Source organism: Mastigoproctus giganteus, chromosome 9, assembly GCF_048544385.1.
Source record: "Mastigoproctus giganteus isolate SK-2022 chromosome 9, ASM4854438v1, whole genome shotgun sequence".
NCBI classification, from domain to species: Eukaryota; Metazoa; Arthropoda; class Arachnida; order Uropygi; family Thelyphonidae; genus Mastigoproctus; species Mastigoproctus giganteus.
The window spans coordinates 212,174,386-212,197,624 of record NC_143583.1 but is presented as its reverse complement, the minus strand read 5'-3'; the positions used below and the strand labels follow the sequence as shown (position 1 = coordinate 212,197,624).

Below are 23,239 nucleotides of genomic sequence, written 5' to 3'. Positions count from 1 at the left end.
CAAGACAGTTTGCAATTCAGAGCAAACGACTGAAATCCAAGTCTGTCCCACATAATCCAGGCTGTCTAGTCACTTTATGTATCTATCATAATTTTAAATGTATAATATAGTTTATGTAAAATATTCTACATCAGGAACTCATTGAATTATGATATTATTGAAAATATTATTATATTTAAAAGTTACATTTTTGATTCAAAGTATTGGATCAAAAATATAACTGCTCTCAAAAATGTCTATATTATAGTTGAACAAGCTCAGCAAGATATTAGAGACAGTTCTAAGAGTGCAGATAATGCAAAGGCGTCTTCTCAGAGAGTCAGGCAAAAGCATAATCAGATGCAATTAAATTTGAAGGAATTGAAGGACAAGATTTTACTAGCTCGACAGCGATCCTCTAGTGTAAGTTTTATCTAGTTCTTTAGATTTTGTTTTTGACATATTTCTAAGTATTGATAAAATTATTTAGTTATAAGGTGCCCAAAAACTATTTGGAACTTTGACCACATATTGGCAACAGAGGTTTCGGATGCATGTAACTCATGCGTATGAGACCAGTAGTGTAGTACTTGTTCGTTATGGGATCTGGAGCCTTGGAAAAATGTTTTGAGTTTCCAAAAGTCCACATTCTTGTACCACATGCAGCACTCATATGATAACATGGGCAATTATTAAATCATGATATCAAACAGATTGATATTGGCACCTAGTACTACTATATCATAGTCAGTGAAGTATATTACGGACAAAATGGCATTTTGTCTAATTTTTGCAAAATGAGGCCCATCAAATGTACACTTGTCTGCTAAACAGCAGTCAGGGGTGAAAATAGCAGCTGAGATATAGCAGCATCAAGGGTTAGTCAGGGGTTCTTATTTGAAATATCTGGCACAAGAAATGTAACAGCTTTTATATATATATATATATATATATATATATATATATATATATTAGTATGTCAGAATAGATAAGACTGGTAAAGTTTGTACAGATAGAGGTGAAAAGTAAACAAAGTGCCAAGGACTAGAACGGTACAGATAGTAGAAAAAAAGGAAGTATTGTAAAAAAGTTTTGTAATAGGCGAAAAGAATGTTAATATCCTAAAAGTTATGATGAATTAAGACAATTATGGGGTGAATTGCAAAGCCAATTAGAGGTGAGGTAAAACTGTAAAGTAAAATGATTAATACCTTTTTTTTTTTTTTTTTTTTTCCCTATGAAAACCGCAAACACGAGAAGTATTAGAACCTACAGAACTTAGTACCATGCATGAGTTGGAAGTTTAGAAGATGAAAGAAGATATTTGTTGACAGATTTGAACTTCTGTAGACTGTAATTTTCAGGAAATACATATGAAGGAAGGTTGTTCCAGAAAACAGCAGTTTAATGAATAAACAAGGAAGATAAAAAGTTGGTTCTGTGAGTTTGAAGATGGACAGTAAATGGATGTTGGCATCACGTGTTCGGACTATTTTGAAAGAGACAGCAGGAATTATAGAAGCCAATTCAGAAGAACAGTGCCCATTGAAGTACAGTCAGTCCTCCTATAATACGTGTTTACACTAACAAATTCAATCATACATGATTTATAAATAGGGGAACGATATTGTATATAATACAAACCGAATTCACTTATGCACGATTCGCCTTTGTGTTTACAAGAAATGGCAGTCGAACGCGGAATCACTCCAACTGAACGCAACACAATAGGAATGAAAAGAAGATTCTGAAAATATATTTGTTTTTTATATCAGTGAAGGGGAAACATTTCACCATAATAACGTAAAAACCCACACAATTCCAGCTATCGCTATTATCGCAAATGCAATTAGATAGAGTTTGCTACCAAGTTTATAACAGATTCCACTACAGGAATGCAACTGGAAGTTGTTTTATGGTAGTAACCCCCCAGAAATGTGCTTTAGTAAAATGTGAGCTAGTGAGGTGTTCATAGTGTGTCTCTGCCTTTATGGTGTTGTTTATTCAGTTGCTACATGTGCGCAGCTTTGTTTATGTGTATCAGGTGTGATTCCCTAAAAATGGGTAAAATTCTTAAAAGGTATGAAAAGGAAGCATCCTGGTGAAGACACTACAGATTCAGAGAGAAAAAGAAAAGCAATATCGATAAACAGAGGCGGACTGGGTCAAAAATTCTTACCCGGGAAAATTTGTAATGGTCTCACACTAGCGTTTATGGCCAAAATCACACTGGCCTCCGACCCACCGTGGTTTCCCTTGTAAGGCTTATGGCCAGTCCGCCTCTGTCGATAGAGAAAAAATATGAAATTGTGAAACGCTTTGAGCGAAATGAAAGACCATGTGATATTGCATGTGCTACAGGCCTAAATGAGCAATGCCGAGAATTACAAAGAATGCAGAGAAAATAACAACTTTCATAGCAGGAACAACTCAAAGTGTAATTAAAATCCATTAGATTAAGACACAAAGAATTTGTTTGGATAGAAAATCAAACAAAAAAACAAGTTTGCTTACGATAGAAGCAAAAGCAGTAGCAATATTTTATTACATAATAGTCATAATAAAATACTTACGTATTTTATTATGGTAATTTATGTTTGGTAATGTTTTGGTTACAAATGTGTGTTCAATCTTGGGTGGTCGGCACCTAACCCTATTTTTCCCACAGGGCCTGTTTTTATATTGCACGATTTTGCATTGCACGAGGGTTTCTAGGAACACAACTATCGTGCTATACAAAGACTGACTGTATCTGTAAAAAAGGCATGCAGCAGGAACAGTACATCTATGAGACAGAGTGGAGAGACTCTGTTAGAGATGAGTCATTAATTTACCTAACTGCCCTCTTCTGAATAGAATCTAGAAGCCTGAGAGAGGTTTTGGGAGCAACACCAAAAGATGTGTGAAGAATATTTCTTGGTAGGGTGGATTGAAAAATAGAGAAAAGATTGAAGTTTTTTAGATGCAGAGGAAGCAATATTTGTAATATGCTCGTGCCGAGGGAGATTAGAAACCAGGGTAATCCCCAAAAGAGATATATCATCTTGCCTAAAAATCGGAGTGTCACTACGATAAGCATAGGAGCAGAAGAATCCTTTTCACGAGATACAAGACAGAACTGAGTTTTAGAAGGATTGGAATCAACTAAGTTGCATCTGCCAACACTGGAGAAGTACTTAGAGGTCGGAATTTAACGAATTGGTAGCGGATATTCAAGACATTGAAGCTGATTGAGCAGGGCAAGGTTTCTCAAACTCGAAAGTGGAATGCAAAGTGTAATCAGCAAAACTATTGATAGGATTTGTGGTAAATGAAAGAAGGTCATTAATATACAAGAGGAAAAGAGTAGGGAAAAGAACTGAACCTTGGGGAACACCAGCATTAGTGAAGTTAGAATACAGAGAGCCATCTACCATCACCCTCACTGAGTAGTCAGAGATAAAACTGGATAACCAATTACAAAAAACACATGGCAAAACATAAGATGGAAGCTTGTTTAGAAGACCTTTATGCCAAACATGACTGAAAGCCTTTGAGATGTCAAGAACAACTGCTTGTGTTTCACCAAACTTTTCCATTGAATTTGTACATAAATGGGTAACATAAGCCAGAATATCACTAGTGGATCGACACTGATGGAATCCACACTGGCAATCGTTGATCAGATGGAAGTTTTCTAGATAGTTTAAAAGTTGGCAGTTAATTGATTTCTCCATTACTTTAGACAGAGTAGAAGTAATTGCAATGGGATAATAATTTGGAAAGATTTGTCACCCTTTATAGGAACTGGTTGGATATGAGCAAATTTCCAAGCAGAAGGAAAAACACCTTCGGAATAACAAAGTGATAAAAGGCGGCAAAGAACAGGAGTAAGTTCAGGAGTACAGGTTTTGAGAACAAGTGGAGAAATACCATCAGGACCTGTAGCTTTCTTAGCATCAAGATTCGTCAGAATCTGTCTGACATCCTTTTGACTGAAGACCACAGGAGGCATTGAATGGAGCAAATCTGAGCAAATGTTGACATCAGAAGTTTAGAAACAGTAATCCGACCAAGGAAAAGAAGAAAAGAAACCTTGCAGGTCATCCCATTTTGCATTCTTGTAATGCCAAATAACATCAGCTTGGGAATAGCCATGAGATAAAAGCTCCATTGGAGAAGAGAATCACCAAGTTGTGATCTCAGGTGCCTAAAGGACCACTCACTTCGACTGTGTACTTAAAAGAGTTGTGAGAAAAATATCAAGCGTGTTGGCTGTATGGTTAGGATTGTCCAGTATTCTGGTAGGTAAATGAATAATCTGTATGAGGTCATTTGTAATTGCAAAAGCCTCAGCATCTCGACCAGCTGGAGTTGTGAACATTAAAATCACCAAGGAAAATTATCTCACTGTTAGGAAAGTTGGACTGGAGAAAGTCAAGTTGCAAATAGAGGAAGTCAAAGAGTTCCAAATGATTAGTGGAGTTGGGAGAATGGTGGAGACAACATATGAATTTTTACAGAATCAGGTAAAGAGATTTTAAATCAGAGAAGATCGAAAAGAGGAGATTCCAAATTACCAAGTCTCTGACAGGGAATATCGGAATGGAATATGCACAGGTACCATCTTTAAGGTGAAAGGAACCATACAGCAAATAATTTGGGCAATTGAGGTGAGCAGTAGTTGAATCAACCAATAACTGGGATTCTCCCAGAAAAAATACTTGGGGTTTGGCAGACTGCAAGTGGAAATTGACATCATTGAGATTAGAACTGAGATCATGTATATTTCTGAAATGAACTAGGAAATGATCAAACAGATAAAATGAAATAAAAAATAAAAGGTGGTAAAAGCTTTGACAGCTTTAATCAGATATGGGTGGGCAAATTCAGTTATAGGTCGAAAATTGGCATAGCAAAAATGCAAAATCTGATGTCAGCTGAAATAAATATTGATACATGGTCAGGTATTTCATCAGGGGATTACACCTGATCATATTTCAGAAACTGTTTCTATACTTGTCCATAACTGTGGAAGAGAGGTGAAAAAAAAAACAAATCAAAGAATAAAATTAGCACATTCTCTTACAGTATGGACAAGGTAATCCCAATGCAGTGCCAATGATATAAAATTTGATAGGCATGGACTCGAACCCCGGTCTAATCAAGGAGCGTGTGCTACGCACTGCTGCTCCTGCCCACCTGGCTATGGAGGCGCCTCCAGACCTGTATGAGGTACTCAAGGAGTGGCCTCACCATTGCCTTATATAAGGGGATAATCACCTCCTTATCCATGCTAGCAAAATTCCTGTATATCATTGACAAAAGCCCCATGAGCTACTCTTGCAGACCATCTGCACCGCTCAGAAAGCATTATATTTGACTGCACAATTACCCACAGGTCTTTTTCACTCTCCACTACCCTCAATGTAATACTGCACAGTTGGTATGTTACTCTGGGGTTACTGCTACGCATATGCAGTACTTTACATTTTTCAATGTTAAACTTCAGTTGTCACCTCTCAGCTCATCTGACCAACTTTTCTACATCCTTTTTGCAGTAGAGTACTGTCATTAACAACCCTAACAACCTTTGTATCATCTACAAACTTGGACATCAAGCCTCATATGCCTTCATTAATACTATTGATAAGTACAGAAAACAATGAGCCAAACACAGAAACCTGTACTAAAACCTGTACCTCCACTAATAACATTAGTCCACAAAGAGCAGTGTTCATTGATTACCACTCTGTCTTCTCCCACGCAACCTTCCCTTTATCCTCAGCAGCAACTTGCCCTTAATGCCATACTGTTCTAATTTGTACAGTAGTCTTCCATGTGCATCACAGAAGACTACTGTACAAATTGGAGCAGTATGGCATTAAATGTGACGTTATCAAAAGTTTTCCTAAAATCCAAGTATATGATATCAGAATTATTTTTTACATCCAGTTCTTTTATGACCATATCGTAGTATCCAATCAAATTGGCCAGACAAGTCTTCCCCTGCAGTGCGCAGCACACACACTTCTTGATTAGACCGGGGTTCGAGCCCGTGACCACCAAATACGGAGGATGCGGAAAGGTCAGGGAATGACCACTGCATATCCCCGGAGCAATATGGCCTTAGTTGCTAATGCTCCTAAAAACCAAGTAACAAACAAACAAACAAACAAACAAACAAATCTTCCCCTTAACAAACCCATGCTGTGTCTGAAGTATAGCTGCAGTCTTGTCTAGCTGATCCTGCAGTGCTTCTTAAACAATGACTCCATCATTTTCCCTGGATTAGAAGCTAAACTAACAGGTCTGTAATTATTCGTACCTTTTAAGACCCGCTTTGTGAATTGGGGATACATTTGCACATCTCCAGTCCATGTGAAACTCTTGAGTCTAAGGATGCTCATAATCATGGCTAAGAGTTTGCTTACTTCCTTTAGTGCCTCCTTTAATATAACTGGATAGATCCCATTCAGCCTAAGTGTCTTTCTTATGTTTCACTCCAACAATTTCTACTCCACTTTTCTCTCAGTTATTAGAAAATCATTTAACTCCTGTTAGGGTTTGATAAGCATCTAACCTCCACTTCCCTACAGATTTCCTCATGTGTGAATGTAGATGCAGAATCATCAACAATCGCACCATCGATATCAAGTGGATCAATCTGATTCATTCCCTTTCTTCTTGAGTTTGCATGAGTAAAGAAGTCTGCTGTTACTTTTTGCATCCTTTGCCAAAGTTTTCTTGTAATCTGCTTCGCCTGCCTGACCTCCTTTGTGACTTGATTTACAGACTAGCTTATATCTACCATAGGCTTCCATGTCACTTGATAATTTATATGCACTCCATGCATTTTGATTCTCTACCACTAGTCTCATTAGTTCTTCTGACATCTGTTTAAGCCTAAACTTTGAACAGTATTTCTTAGTTAGAACAAAAAGCCTCGTAACTTCCAAGATTGCTTCCCATTTAAAATTTGTTGTTGGTAACATCATTAGTTGGTGCCACTGTATAAAATTTGAAAACTGTGAGACCGCTGTAGTCACCTCTAAGAAAGCAAAAACCCTTTCCTTTATCCCTGAAGGTAGTTACATCTTTGAGTGAATCCTGCATCAGTACACTGTGATCACTGCCACCTTGTGGTTCTTTATCAGCAGTCTTAATGCATGAATAATCACTGCTGGTAATCAGATCAGGAGTATTACTTCCTATGGTTGTCTCTCGAACATGCTGCTGTAGAAAACAGTCATTCAATAAATCCACAAAAGTCTTGCTAGTATGTGAGTGACCAATTCACAAGTTCCAGTCTATATCTGGAAAGTTAAAATCCCTCATTATAAGACAATGTGATTTACTGGCCCACTCTATTTCTCTGCACAGTTATTTGTTTTACTTGTCAGAGTCATTAAGCATATAACACACTCCTACTCTCAATTTTGCTTTGCCAAACCATTAAGGTGAAGAATAGTGGATATTTCAGATTCTCTTTATGATCATTTGTTTTATCAACTTACTACACATTCTACATTATAAATATAATTCTTCCTGTGATGTTTCTAGAAATTATTATATGCACTTCCACCTAAAAGTTTTGAATCATGTTTCATTTTATTAAAATAGGAACAACTTGTTTATCAGTTTTTATTAAAATGTGTTTTATTATGTATGAAAATAAAAAAATTAAATAAAATTTTAAAATTTTTTAGAATATTGAAGAATGTTCCAGAAAGTTTCAAGAGGCATTTTTTTCCAAGATAATTCTACCACGTTCAGGAATCTATAAGATTCTTGAATGTGGTGAACATTGTTGGTGTTTCCTGAATGTAGTAGAATATTGTAGATGATTCTAGAATAGTCTAGAAAATTAGTATTGTTTCAACATTATAGAAGTTTGTAGATGATTCTAGAGTGTTTTGCAATAATATAAATTGAGGTGCAACAGCTGCAACTTATAAAATCAAACATTCATCATTCAGAAAGATTGTTTGGTGTAGGTTTTGTTTGTTTTGTGATAAACATGACAAGAAATAAAGAATTCAGTGGCAAAAAAAATTGCTATTATAACGCTGTATAAAAAAAAGTTATTTAATGAGAAGTATTGGCAAAACTAGGTGTTACATTTCAAGGAGTAGACTACTCAGCAATTCAAGGAGACTGGCAGTTTAAAGAACAAATTCCAGAGGATACTGCATTATGTTCAAGAATTTTAACATAATGCAATATCTTCTGGACTTTGACTTTGTGGAAGAAATTTTGTATTATAACAAGATAATGACCCAAAGCACAGCTCTAAGCTGTGCAGGGACTTTCTAGCAATTAAACAGGAATGGGTATTGCAATCATGCTGTGGCTCAGCTTCACAAAATTTATGGAAAACCATGCAGATCTCTTGGAATAATATTAGTCAAGACAATATTAAGGTATTTTAATGAGAAATCAGTATAATTGTTAATATTAATCATTTCGGTTTTTTTTTGCCGTAAATTTTTCAGCGCTTAATAAAAAATCTTAAAATACTTTGTATTCTGTTGTTTTTTTTATATTAAATCTTACATTGTCATAGCCAATTACAAAAAAATTAACTAAAACTTGTCAAATTTGCTGTGATCCCAAACTTTTAGGTGGGAGTGTATATCCTTCCAAAATGATTTCAGTAAAGTTTTATATATTCACTAAGAATTATCAGTTGAATTAAGTTTTGAAGTCTTTTTATAATTGCCTTCTTTGAATTAAAAAAAAAAAAAAAAAAAAAAATAGCTTTGTGCTGAGGAATGACCTCTTAGAAATTAAACTTTTTTTTGTATTTTTTTATTTCTAGATTCGTGTAGCTTTGACTACAAATTCAGAAGGTCTGTGCATTAGATCGTATAAGCCTGTTGTTGAAACTACTTCAACAAATAATATTATATTGAATTATGCAACAAACAGTGAAGACAAAAACAGTCTTTTATTGTTTATAGCCAATTCCAAAGCTGTGAGTATTTGTTTTAATATTATTATTCTGGTACATTGTTTAGTAAATAGTAAACAGAAATAAAACAATCAGAAATGTAAAATTAATCAATTTTTTTCACAACATTTTGATACCAAATGAACCTAATATAAGGGATCTCTTTAACATATATTTCAAAATTTTGTACTACATATGCTTATCTCTAGCCAACCTTTTCATTTTTAATTTTCTTGCAGGATGATTTCATGGCTATTGATATGTTTAATCGAAAGATTCGTTTTATATGGAATGCAGGAGGAGGAGTTCAAGTCATCCAACATAACAAGACAATAGAAAGTAATAATGAGCAACTATTGAAGAATGAACAGTGGTTTAAAATTGAAGTCAATAGGTTAGTGAAATCATTACACAGTTTGTGTTTACAAACTAATAAGTATAATTGCCTTAAAGAGTGAAATATGGTGTTAATTACAAGAGTGAAATATGCAGATGTTAAGCACTAGCTATTATAGTATAACTTGCATTAACCTGGCAGTTACATACCTTCTTATTGGTGTTTTTAGTCTTGTATTTGCTGCAGTTCAGACTAATTTATATTACTTTTCACTTTATATAAACTGTGATCCCCTTGTGAGATGCCGCCAAACCCTTTGTTACCCCATTGTAGCTTGCCACATATAATTTGTCAGTATCAGAATGCGTTCTTTCATTGCAATTCTAAGTTACATGTTTTCAGTTTTGTTTGAATTATAACATTAAAATTTATTTTCCTTTGTTTATTATTATTTTTATACAAATAATAATTTTCATACTGTAAGCAGACATACCTGAATGGTTTTTCCTGCAGCACCATTGTTTTAATACTTGCAGTAATTTCTTGATAAATAATTATTTTTTTAAAACTTTAAAAACAGAAAATTAAAAATTTAATTATTTCTTTTTTCGATTATAGCATGCCACACACAAGCAGCTTTGAGTGATTTTATGCTGCAGATCTGGATCATAGCAGTAAAACTCTTTGTTAAAACCATTCATGTGTAGACACCACATGTTACAGAAACCTTGAAAGAATGTAAATGAATGATTTTATGCAATTATTTTGAATTTACAATTTTGTTCAACAAGAGGATGCCATACCACTCATGTTATAAAACTCGGCCAAACTACTGCTGGGTTAAGCACTATTTCAAGCAACTGGATAAAGTGAAGGGTTCAAAAGGGTATCTACCCAAGTTTAATAATTTTGACTTAATGTTTTTTTAAGTTAAAAAATAAACAATTCTTAAAATCTAGTGAACAGACTTCATTTAAATTAAATATTTTTTTGCAAATTAAGTTGCGAGTTTAGTTGTAAGTTTTTCTAATCGTGATTTTAAAGAAGTCATTACCTTCATAGGTTCTTTCAAAAACCACTGCTACTCTGTGATAATAACCTTTATAAAGAGCATCATATTTTGGAAACTATACCTGTCCCTTGATCACATGCATAACTTCTCTTCTTAGTCAAGCAAGTAAGAAAAACGAGAGATGATGTCATAAGAGAACTGTTGAACCCTGGTTGTTCAATCTGAAGGGCCAAGTTACCTATCCTACTCTCTAAAAATAACTTCTTGTATTTATGTGCATGGATTTTATGACTCGAGTTAAAAAAAAAATTTGTTTTCATTATATGTTTATATTGATGCATTATGGATATAGATGCATCCATAATGCATCTATATCCTTCTCCATATTTTTGTTGATTGTCTTAACTTTCAATTTTCTTATGTATGTGCTTCCATAATTTTTATTTTGATAAAATCCCCCCCCCCAAATGTCGGAGGACTCTCTTACCACTCATGATAGACATTCTTATGGAATATTTTAGAGAGAGAGAGAGAGAGAGAGAGAGAGAGAGAGAGAGTTGTTGGTTTGGTTTGGTCACTTTAAAACTCTTGATATAGATTAGATATGCTGACAACATTTTGACATGCAGGCACCAGGAAACAAAATAATTTCAGGAATGTGTGAACAAAGTTTATAGAACATAGAACATAAAGCTTATTTAGTTCAAAATGGAACAAGATAGGATGTGAAACTGCATTTTTGGATATCATGTGGAGACAATGAACAAAATTCTATTATTATTCAGGTGTAAAGACAGACTTCAGACATTACATTATTTTTGTGATTCAAAAAAATTATATGATGAAGTTAAAAAAAAAAAATCGCCATAATCCTTTATAATAATGGGTTGGTTGGTTTGTTTTAATCTATAATAATGGGTTTCCATGGGGAAAATTTCCATATGAAATGCAAAATCATATGAAGATAAAATGAACTTCCTTCACTTAATAAGGAATGATACTTCACTTAATAGCAGTGGTGAACTGTGAATATTTTAACAATGGGCTCGCAGTTTTTTCTGACTTTCTACTGAGTAAATTTGATTGGTCATGGAAGTGACGTCACCCATGGCTTCCACCAGAGGCGCTTTCCACGCTCGCACTACTAATAGTGTGATTAGAGTGCGTGATGCATTTTTCATGACCAGTATGAGATGGGGATTATTACCCCCTTAACCTTGGGGATGGACAGATGGGGGTTATTACCTCCTTAACCATGCATATAAGTGAATATGTAGAAAGTTCCTAGGTCTATCTAAAAAAAACCCTTAAAAACCTGGTCATCATGCCTCTCCTTACGATGATACTGAATATGATAGTGTCTGGAGTTCTAACTTCTTACAATTTTTGAATAGTATGACATCACAATTATGCTTCCTGAAGTTACTACTGCAGTAAGTACGATTGCAACAATACAAATATTTTGTCAACAATTTCTTTTTTTTGTCTCGCATTTCCATTCCATTGTTAGGTGCCCCTAACAGCTGCATATGCTGTTTCAACTTAAAGATCGGTACTTCAATTGATGCTGTTTTCCAGAGACATTTAGATACACTGCAGTAGCAAGTACAGCTGCATACGTCTCTTACCTTTAGTTATCATAAATCCATTGTATCTTGTCTTCCAGAAATTATGAAAATTTGTGATTGATCAATAAAATATTTACAATAAAAGAGCTATTTTTATTTCGCTAAAAAAAAGCTATTTTCTATTTCAATATATACAAATCAAAATAACCTAAAAGAAATGTGAAGGATGTTTCACATAAACCATCTACCGCACGTGCTCAGCACATGTGCAACTTTTTTATTCACTTTTTTTTTTTAACAACTAGGGAAATATAATGTATATTTCCCATTTTTTTCATGAAAAAAATTTTAATATTGCGAATAAAAAAATAACATGAAATATCTCACATATCACAAATAACGTAAAAACTATCACAAAACGTTCCACAATATAAAAACAAATATTACATAGAAAACAAACTTTCTAGAAAAAGTACACAAAAATCACAGATTACACTGAGAAAAATTATTACACAAATATTCAAGAAAAATTTATTCTAAAAATTTCCATATCCAATTTACTTCTTTATTAATATTTGCTGTCGATCTTCTGCTTTGTTCAATAGCTTAGCAATAATTAGGGAGGAATGATTTGACGTAATTATCCGAATAAAATTGAAGCAATGGTTTTCAATTTAGATGTGTGATCATCATAATCTGCAACATATTTTAATTGTCAACATTATTCATTCATTCATTCACTCAATATTCATTACGCTGAAAACTCACTCAGCTTCAGCACTGCTAATCGCAATGGTTTCAAAGATATTCCTGGCTTCCTTAATTGAAAAGGGAATTTCACTCGATTTTAAAGATAAACTATCTTTGACAAAATCTCTAAAATTATTAATTTTTATTTCACCTTTTATCAGAAAACTTAAATTTCTTATTCGGTTTTCGTCGTCTTGCCACTGAGACGAAAGTGCTTTCATATTGCATAATTTCGGGTAGCATATGTTTAAAATTTCTTTTAATGGTATTGTCATTTTCTTTATTTAATTTAAAATCACTGTTTCCTTAATTACTTACCTTTAAGGATAAACGAATACATTTAATAATTAGTCGTGAAGTAATTTTTTTACTTTTGATTTTGATTCCTTCAAATTATTTTGACTTCGATATGCTCTCAATTTTAGCTTCATAACTTCCTTCAGAATTTTTCAAATTAGCAATAGCATTGATAGTTCGAATAATTAATCTGCTTTTACCATAGTGATGCTGTAAAGCTTCTGAAAGGTAAGAGAGCTCCTGCAGGATGTCAGTCATTAGTGCTAAATGGTTAAGAAATTCCAGATTTAAAAGTCAATTTAATAATCCCGAATATTTAACTTCTGATTCAAAATGTATGCACAAAGTGGGACAATTCTCCCAACATGCAATTGCCGTCCGCAAGCTACAAGCTGTCCATCGTGGCCTGAACACATGACCAATCTTTATAGTTTCCACATCAAGTTCTGTAGCAATCATCCTTAATTCATGCTGGTTTTTTGGAGATTGGTGATACAGTTTTTTTTTTTTTAATTATTGCCTGTATGCCATTATATTTTAGAACACTTTCTACATGGTAAAAGCCTTGACAAAGTTCAAAATCTACCAACATTTCATCTTCGTAAAGTTTATATAATATCTTAGTTGCCTCAATCCCCCCTCCCCCCCTCTATGTTGCTACTCTCACTAGTTGTTTGAATACTGTGCAAAATGTCAGAATCACATGGATATTCAGCTACTATGATCAAGTAAACATAGACAGGAGAAATTTACTGGAAAGTGTGGATCACTCACTTCTCCGAAAAACATATGCCTGTTTTGTCGGAGTAAAGAGGAACCACAACAAAGTTTGACCAGAGGCTATTATCCATGTCTGGAATGTTCTTAATCCTTTGACTGGATATGGAAAGCATATTGGCTAGCGCGACTTCTCAGTATGTGACTGCATAGGTTTTACAGACACCACTAACATTGTGAAACGGTAATCCCTTTCGATGTCCTCCTAATTTGTTCGTTACATGGAAATTTTCTTCATTCAACGGAAACCTGCGCCTCCGTAGCCAGATGGGAAGGAGCAGCAGTGCATAGCACATGCTTCTTGATTAGACCGGGGTTCGAGCTCGTCACCACCAAATACGGAGGATGCGGAAAGGTCAGGGAATGACCACAGCATATTCCCGGAGCAATATGGCCTTAGTTGCTAATGCTCCTAAAAATCAAATAGCAACAACATCGGAAACCATTTTAAATGTAATTCCAAGAGGAATTCAAAAAAATTTGCTATAAAGAAGTTGGTTAAACAGAGGTCAGACTGTAATTAAATAAAAAAAAATGAAGCAATTTTAAAATACAGGCAGTTCTCGCTTTGAGTTTCCAGGTTTAAGAGTTTTTTTCCCCCAAGTATCAACAAAATTGAAAATATGAACATTAATTGCAAAAATGAATGTTAAACATTCATAAATACCGCATTCCAAATCACGTGCTTAGCTATACAATATGGTGTACCTTGCTTTACGATATTAATCAGTTCCAGAGACACCATCGTATCATTAAAATATCATAATGTGAACCCAATAACACATTGTGTTTTTTGGTAATTTGTTTCAATATCTCGGAAGTTGAAATTTTTGCTGTATAACTAACTATTTATCTCTCTAAAATGTTAAGGTCACGAGCATGACCTTAAGGCCATATAAAAGGGCGTGAGCGTGGTTAGTTAATTGTATTAGTTATTAATTCAAATCATTAAAATGTACTACACTTTCATAGTTATCATATGTTCCATTATAAGAATCAATTTTTTAAACGCCTTTGTAATATTTTTCTAAGGCACATTTCTGGAAGTCATGACCATAAAACAATTTGCGATTTCCGGTTTATTGGGCTTTTCTGTTACTGCAAGCAATTATAAATGGGAAGTAAACTCGATCTTCTTGCATTTGCGAAAATACCTATAGTGGAATTGTCGTTTTTTTACGTTATTATGGTGAAATATGTTTCCTCTTTACTGAAATCTTCAATGGTATAAAAAACATAAATAAATTTTCAGAATCTTCTCTTCATTCTTTTTTTAAGCTTCATAAACTTGTTACTCCACGCGAATCGTGTTAGTTGCAATTTGTGTATGCTGTTAAAAAATGCTTATGCATGCAATTGTGAAATTTTATAATTAAAACAGAAGATTATCTTGGAAACAAATGCCTCTTGAAACATTTCTGAAGAAGACGAGTCCTTGTGTAACAAACCAACGAGTGTGCATTTAGTCGATGATGATGAAGAATAAACATTCTTTAACATTTGTAAGTCATAAATAATTTCTCTATTATTATAATTTGCTTGATTTTACAGGCTATGTTTTCATTTCTTTTGATAAATCAATCATTATTTAAATATAAACTAATTAGCTAACTAATTTCATTGTTTAGAACGAACCCCTATTTTTAACATTGTCTATGGAAAATAAATTCCTGCTTTACGAGCACGCGCACTAGAAACGAATTAATTCGTAAAGTCGAGAACTACCTGTACATAACTGATTGATTGCGCCATTAAAATACTTTGGGTTGGGCCCCGCTCGCCCCACCGTAGTTTCGGCTCTGGATACTCAATAATTGCATTCAGGATTTCATTTGTAAAATAAATGATCATCTCAACAATGGGCTCTAGCAAGCCCACTATAGCTCACCACTGCTTAATAGTAATAAAATACAGAATAGAGACACTTAAAAAAAAAAAAAAAAAAAAAAAAGTCACAATACTTTATATAAAAAGAATAGGAGGTAAAAGATGTGGAATGGAGGTAATTTTCTGAGGGAAGCAATTTCCCAGATGAGATTCAGGTGAATTCAGATGTGTGGATAAAGCTATAAAATATAAAGCAGAGAGAGGCTGCTTCTACAGAGAGGGGATAAGAGATCTTATCTTAAATAGAAGGGGGGGGCAAGAGTGTGTGCTGATGCTATCAAGGCAGCGTTAGGTGGGTTGGAAAACTGCTACTTTGGGGGGATTCACAAACTAAAAGGTTAATAGCAGGCAGAGGTGAAAGTGATTCTTGCACTCATTCTATTAGAATGAGCAGAGGGTGGGGTTCAGGCACTGATGGGAGTCATCATGAAACAAATAAATACTTGGGCAGTGTTAGGATAGCTAAGAATAAGAACAGGTGCATATATACTTGCATGTACACCAATGTATAGTAAAATGAAGTACAGTAAATACATTTGATGAATTTGAAATGCTTGTCAAGACATTAAAGGCAGATATTGTTAGGAAAACAGAGACATTGTGTCACATAGATATAGGCCCCAGGTGCCAAGTGATTGTGACTGAGCAATTTATCTGTGCCTTACAGTGAGATTTCCAAAAAGAGATATATAGTTCTTTTACATTCCTCTCGTTAAGTAATCTATTTATTTTATAACCGCTCTCACTACAAAAGTACTTGTACAGAGGAAGAAAGGAAAGCCACCTTTCTTTTTTTTCATAGTCTTATTACTAACCCCCTACTACTTTTTGCTTGGTCACACCAGGCACTGCTCCTGCCTCCCCGTGGCGGGGCCGGAAACCTTGGCAGAAAAGCTCATCTACCAAGGGTGAAAAGGAGCAAAGATGGAGCAAAATGTTTATCCACCTTTAGAGCCGACAAGCTCTCAGCCACAGACTGAAACCGATTATGACAGTTCACAACCCAAGAGGTTGAAAACAAATTTAACAACAAGAGTTTCCTTCCTTTCTAATATTACCTTTGCTTTCAGAACATCTCAGCAAATTATCTCCTTTCCTCATCCAGAAACACCTGGAGAGTATTGCAGGATCTCTGAAGACTGTGAAGAGACTGCAATCTGGAGACCTACTTTTAGAAACAACAAAGAGTAGGCATTCAGAGAAACTCTTACAACTTTCAAATTTTGCTAGGATACCAATTAAAGTATCTCCCCATGCTACCTTAAATACATCCAAAGGTGTGATTTCTAGCTGGGATCTGTTGAATGTGACAAAAGATGAAATAACTGAAGAACTTCATGATCAAAATGTTATTGCACCAAAAAAGAATCATGATTAAAAAAGACAATAACCTTACGCCTACCAGGAATATTATTCTTACATTTAATTCCCCAAACCTACCATCAACAGTAAAAGCTGGCTATCTACTTTGCCATGTTCGCCCGTATATTCCCAATCCCTTGAGATGCTACAAGTGCCAAAAGTATGGTCACTCTCACACACAACGTGTAAAGGAAACCCAGTTTGTCCCAACTGTGGATCTTCCGATAATACTCAGTCTGAATGTTTGGCGACAGAAAAGACATGTCCCAACTGTAAAGGTAACCATCCTGCATATTCTAAAAATTGTGACAGATGGAAAACTGAGAAACAAATTGTTAAATATAAGGTTGAGAACAAGGTAAGCTTTCAAGAAGCAAGGAAAATAATTGCTCCTACTATGCCCAAATATACCTATGCAAATGTTGCACAAAAACAACAAACAGTGTCCACACAAACTGATGTTACCGTCCCCTCAAACATCAATCTCTGACTGGGCTCGAGCTGTCCTCTCTCAGCAACAGTCCAGTATCCCTAAGCATTCAGACCAGGCAAGTAACACTCCTCTTACAATACCAGCAACATCTACTCCTCCAGTGACTGGTAGTACATCACATAGTCAAAGTTTCAATTCAAGAAAGAATATCCAGGAATCATCCATGGATGCTGATTATTCTTACAACCAGGACGATCCAATTCTAGAATTTTTTTTTTTTTTTTTAGGAGCATTACCAACTAAGGCCATATTGCTCCGGGGATATGCGGTGGTCATTCCCTGACCTTTCTGTATTTGTTGGTCATGGGCTTGAATCCCAGTCTAATCAAGAAGCGTGTGCTACGCACTGCTGCTCCTGCCCACCTGGCTACAGAGGCCTCAATTCTAGAAATACATGTTGAAGAAGATATGGACATTGGGCGGCCTACATTTCCAAAAAAAAAGACAAACAGAAGTCTGACTGCCATAAAATTGCCATACTGATAAAGCTGTCAGATACAGCTTCTTGTAATCATCTCAAGTAATGACTTCCATTTTACAATGGAACTGCAGAGGACTTCGTAGCAATATCGACGATATTCATTACCTTATTCATCACTACTCTCCAGTTGGTTTCTGCTTAAAGGAAACCTATTTAAATTCTCAAATTTCCACCTCCATAAAGAACTACTCTATATATTGAAAATATTGCATTACAATCGCATTACAAGCACTTCCTAATTCATTTCACAAATATACGTGGTCTCAATTCTAATCTCAACGATGTCCATTTCCACTTGCAGTCTGCCTAACCCCATGTACTTTTTCTGACAGAATCTCAGTTATCGGTTGATTCAACTACTGCTCATCTCAGATGCCCAAATTATTCGCTGTATGATACCTTTCGCCTCAAAGGTGGCACTTGTGCATATGTCCGTTCTGATATTCCCTGTCAGAGACTTGGCAATTTGGAATCTCCTCTCTTTGATCTTCTCTGACATAAAATCTCTCTACCTCATTGTGTCAAATTCATCTGTTGTCTCTACCGTTCTCCCAACTCCACTAATCACTTGGAGCTCTTTGACTTCCTCTCTTTGCAACTTGACTTTCTCCAGTCCAACTTTCCTAACAGTGAGGTAATTTTCCTTGGTGATTTTAATGTTCACAATTCAAGCTGGCTTCCATTTTCTAGTCACACCGACCCAGCAGGTCGAGATGCTGAGGCTTTTGCAATTACTAATGACCTAGCACAGATTGTTCATTTACCTACAAGAATACCAGACAATCCTAATCATACAGCCAATACGCTTGATCTTTTTCTCACAAACAACCCTTCTAAGTACACGGTCGAAGTGAAGAGGTCCTTTAGGCACTTCAGATCACAACTTGGTGATTGTCTCTTCTCCAATGGAACCTTTATCTCATGGCTATTCCCAACCTCGTGTTGTTTGGCATTACAGGAATGCAAAATGGGATGACCTGCGAGACTTCTTTTCTTCTTTTCCTTGGTCGGATTACTGTTTCAAAACTTCTGATGTCAACGTTTGCTCAGATCGTGTCAGTGAAATTATTCTTGCAGGAATGGAATCCTTTATCCCACACTCGACTTTAAAATCTCGTCCTTTATCTAAACCTTGGTTTTCCAATAAATGTGCTAAGGCTGTTCAAGAGAAAAATGTTGCATATCGTAATTGGCTTGTTTCTAATTCTTCAATTTCATTTTCTGCCTACATCAAAGCTCGCAACAATTGTAAAGCAGTTATTAATCAGTCGAAACTAGAGTTTGAACAGGCTAAGAGTAGAAAACTTGCTTCTTGCCCTAATGGTAGCCGAGCATTTTGGTCTCTTGCCAAAGCTGTTGGCAGCAACTTTTGCCCATCTCTGCTCCCACCTCTGTCCAAACCAGATGGTTCTGTTGTAACTTCAGCCAAGGATAAAGCTGACCTGCTAGCATCCCATTTTTCTTCCAGCTCATGTATTAATGATCTTGGTAAAACACCTCCAACCATTCCCAACACGCTGCATTCAATGCCTCCTGTGGTCTTCCGTCAAAAGGATATCAGAAGGATTTTGACGAATCTTGATGCTAAGAAAGCTCCAGGTCCTGATGGTATTTCTCCACTTGTTCTCAAAACCTGTGCTCCTGAACTTACTCCTATTCTTTGCCGCCTTTTTTCACTTTCTTATTCCAAAGGTGTTTTTCCTTCTGCTTGGAAATTTGCTCATATCCAGCCACTCCCATTGTCCCATTGCAATTACTTCTACTCTTTCTAAAGTAATGGAGAAATCAATTAACCGCCAACTCTTAAACTACCTAGAAACCTTCCATCTGATCAACGATCACCAGTATGGATTCCATCAGTGTCGATCCACTGGTGATATGCTGGCTTATGTTACCCATTTATGGACTAATTCAATGGAAAGGTTCGGTGAAACACAAGTAGTTGCTCTTGACATCTCAAAGGCTTTTGATCGTGTTTAGCATAAAGGTGTTCTAAATAAGCTTCCATCTTATGGTTTACCAACTGTATTTAGTAATTGGTTATCCAGTTTTCTCTCTGATCGCTCACTGAGGGTGATGGTAGATGGCTCTCTGTCTTCTAACTTTTCCACTAATGCCGGTGTACCCCAAGGTTCAGTTCTTTCCCCCACTCTTTTCCTCTTGTATATTAATGACCTTCTTCCATTGACTGGAAATCCTATCCATAGTTTTGCCGATGATAGTAGATTGCATTCCACTTTCCATTTTGAGAAACCTTGTCCTGCTCAATCAGCTTCAACTTCTCGAAAATCTGCTACCAATTCCTTAAATGCCGATCTTCAGGTAATTCTCCAGTGGGGTAAAGACAACTTAGTTTATTTCAACCCTTCTAAAACTCAGTCTTGTCTTATATCTCGCAAAAAGGATTCTTCTGTTCCTATGCTTATCTTTAGTGACACTCCGATTTCTAGGCAAAATGATATCTCTCTTTTGGGGATTACCCTGACTTCTAATCTCTCTTGGCACAAGCACATTACAAATATTGCTTCCTCCGCATCTAAAAAACTTGGTTTTCTCTTTTGCTCTCGGTGTTACTTTTCTTCCAAACAGCTGCTCACTCTGTATAAATTGCAAATCCGCCCTGCCATGGGATATTGTTCCCACATCTGGGGTGGTGCCTCCAAAACCTCTCTCAGGCTTCTTGATTCCATTCAGAAGAGGGCAGTTAGGTTAATTAATGATTCTTCTCTAACAGAGTCTCCACTCGCTTTCTCATAGACGTACTGTTTCTGCTGCATGCCTCTTCTACAGATACTTCCATGGGCACTGTTCTTCTGAATTGGCTTCTATAATTCCTGCTCTCACTTTCAAAACAGTCTGAACACGTGCCACCACCAGCCAACATCCATTTACTGTCCAACTTCAAACCCATAGAACCAACTTTTCATCTTCCTCATTTATTCAATCAACTGCCGTTTTCTGGAACAACCTTCCTTCATACGTATTTCCTGAAAATTACAATCTACAGAAGTTCAAGTCCAATGTCAACAAATATCTCCTTTCGTCTTCTCAACCTCCAAGCCAAGCACGGTACTAAGTACTATAGGTTCTAATACTGCTCGTGGTTGGGGGTTCACATAAAAAAAAAAAAAAAAAAAAAAAAACATCGAATACTCCCCGTGGTGGTGTAGCTATCTTTATCAACTCAGATCCCAGCCAAACAAATTGTTCTTCAATCAGAAATTGAAGCTCTTGCTGTACGTTTCATTACACAGATTGCAATAATGCTTGTTTCAATTTATCTTCCACCAAATCACGCCGCCTCTTACAAAGATCTTGAAGATCTTCTAATGCAATTACCTCCCCCTGTCTGTCTATTGGGAGATTTCAATAGCCACCACCCCTTATGGGATCTTCTAATTAGATAGATATGGCCGACTAATTGAAACCCTTCTGGATAAGCAAAACCTTACCATCCTTAATACTGGTGGACCTACTTATAAAATTATTAACTGGACAAACTTCTGCAATTGATCTCTCGATTTGCTCCCCGATACTGTTTCCAGTCATGGAATGGTCTGTTATGGATGATCCCATGGGCAGTGACCATTTTCCAATTATATGTAATCTGCTCACTACACAACCACCTTTACCAAAACCTTACAGGAAATGGAAATTCTCTCGAGACAATTTGGGTAAAATTTCAGTCAGCAATTACACTGAATGAGGAAATTATATGATTACAACCCATAGATGAAGTGACAGAATATATCACATCCCAATTGCTATCAGCTGCTAAAAACTCGATTCCATTGATGAATCCCATGGCCTGGTGTCATTTTAACTACTGGTGGAATGATGAATACATGAAAACAAAGAGGGAAAAAAAATAAAGCGTGGAATTTATTCAGATGATCCCCAACCACAGCTAATCTCATCAACTATAAGAAATGAAGGGCAAAAGCTCGTTTCATTCAAAGACAAGCAAATAAAGATTCCTGGACTCAGTTTGCATGCACTGTAAACAGAAATACTGATTCCAGATTAAGATTAATATGGAAGAAAATTAGGCAGCTTTCTGGCAAGTTTCCAACTATCCCTACCACAATTTTTTTGCAGAATGGGCAAGAACTCTGCTCCTCTAGATGTAGCAAATGCATTGGGAAAACCTTTGCCCAAGTCTCATCGGCATTAAGCTATTTGCCAGAATTCCAGAAAATTAAGAACATCACTGAATCGCGACCTATCAACTTTCGCACATCTTTAATCTTACCATATAACCAGCCTCTTCAGTATTTGGAACTTCTACAAGCCATTAGAAAAACACACAACAGTGCAGCAGGGCCCGATGGAATATATTACATGTTACAGCACCTTGATGACAAACATTTTCAGCTACTGCTGTTATTTTATAATTGAATATTTCTGGAAAACATGTATCTTACATCTTGGCACCATGCCACAGTTTTGGCCTTTTTGTAACCCGGCAAAGATCCCTTCAGTCCTTTTAGTTACCAGCCAATTTCCCTTTTCAGTTGCCTCGGTAAAATCCTTGAAAATTTTTTTTTTTTTTTTTTGTAGTTGTTGGCGCATCGGCTTCTGTGGCCATAGTGCACCTCCCAAAGTTTTGCAGTACTTTGATCCAAGCCTGAGGTGGGATTCGAACCCGCGACCTTGGGGTTGCCAGGCAGGCACTTTACCCACCTGGCTAGCCCGGTTGGCCTTGAGAAAATGATATACAGATGACTCATTTGGATAATTGAAGACCAAAATCTAATGAGTAATAATCAACATGGCTTTTGCTAAAACAGGTCTGCCTTTGATCTTATGATCAAGGCCGAGTTCGCAATGCCATCACATCACAGTGTACTGATGTGGGATTTACTTAAAGATTTAATTACCATCAGGGATAAAGGGAAGGGTTTTTGCTTCTGTAAAGGTGACTACAGTGGTCTCAGACAGCTTTTAAATTCTGTACAGTGGGACAAACTGATGATGTCATCAATAGCAAATTCTAAGTGGGAAGCATTCAAGGAACTAATTGTGGAAGCTACTATGCTTTTCATACCGATTAAGAAATATTGTTCAAAGTTTAGGCCTAAATGGATGTCAGATGAACAAATGAGACTCGTGGCAGAGAAGAAAAATGCATGGGATGCATATAAATTATCAGGTAATACAGAAGCCTATGGCAGAAATAAGCTAGTCTGTAATCAAGTCACAAAGGAGTTTAGGCAAGAAAAGGCAGATTACGATAAATATTTGACAAAGGATGCTAAGAAAAATAGCAAAGAGTTCTTTACTTATGAAGAGTTCTTTACTTACTCTAGAAGGAAGGGGATGAATCAGATTGGTCTGCTTAATATAGATGGTTCGACTATAGAT

At 36.0% G+C, this 23,239-nt stretch overlaps 1 protein-coding gene across 1 annotated transcript in view; it reads left to right on the top strand.

Moving 5' to 3' along the window:
* The window catches only part of LOC150081103 (laminin subunit alpha-2-like), a 707,948-nt gene that overhangs the window by 496,937 nt on the left and 187,772 nt on the right, over positions 1-23,239 (top strand). The window contains exons 46-48 of the mRNA XM_090380924.1: positions 248-402; positions 8,780-8,935; positions 9,151-9,305. Coding sequence (XP_090237050.1) covers positions 248-402; positions 8,780-8,935; positions 9,151-9,305 — 466 coding nt within the window. The remainder of the gene's footprint in view (positions 1-247; positions 403-8,779; positions 8,936-9,150; positions 9,306-23,239) is intronic.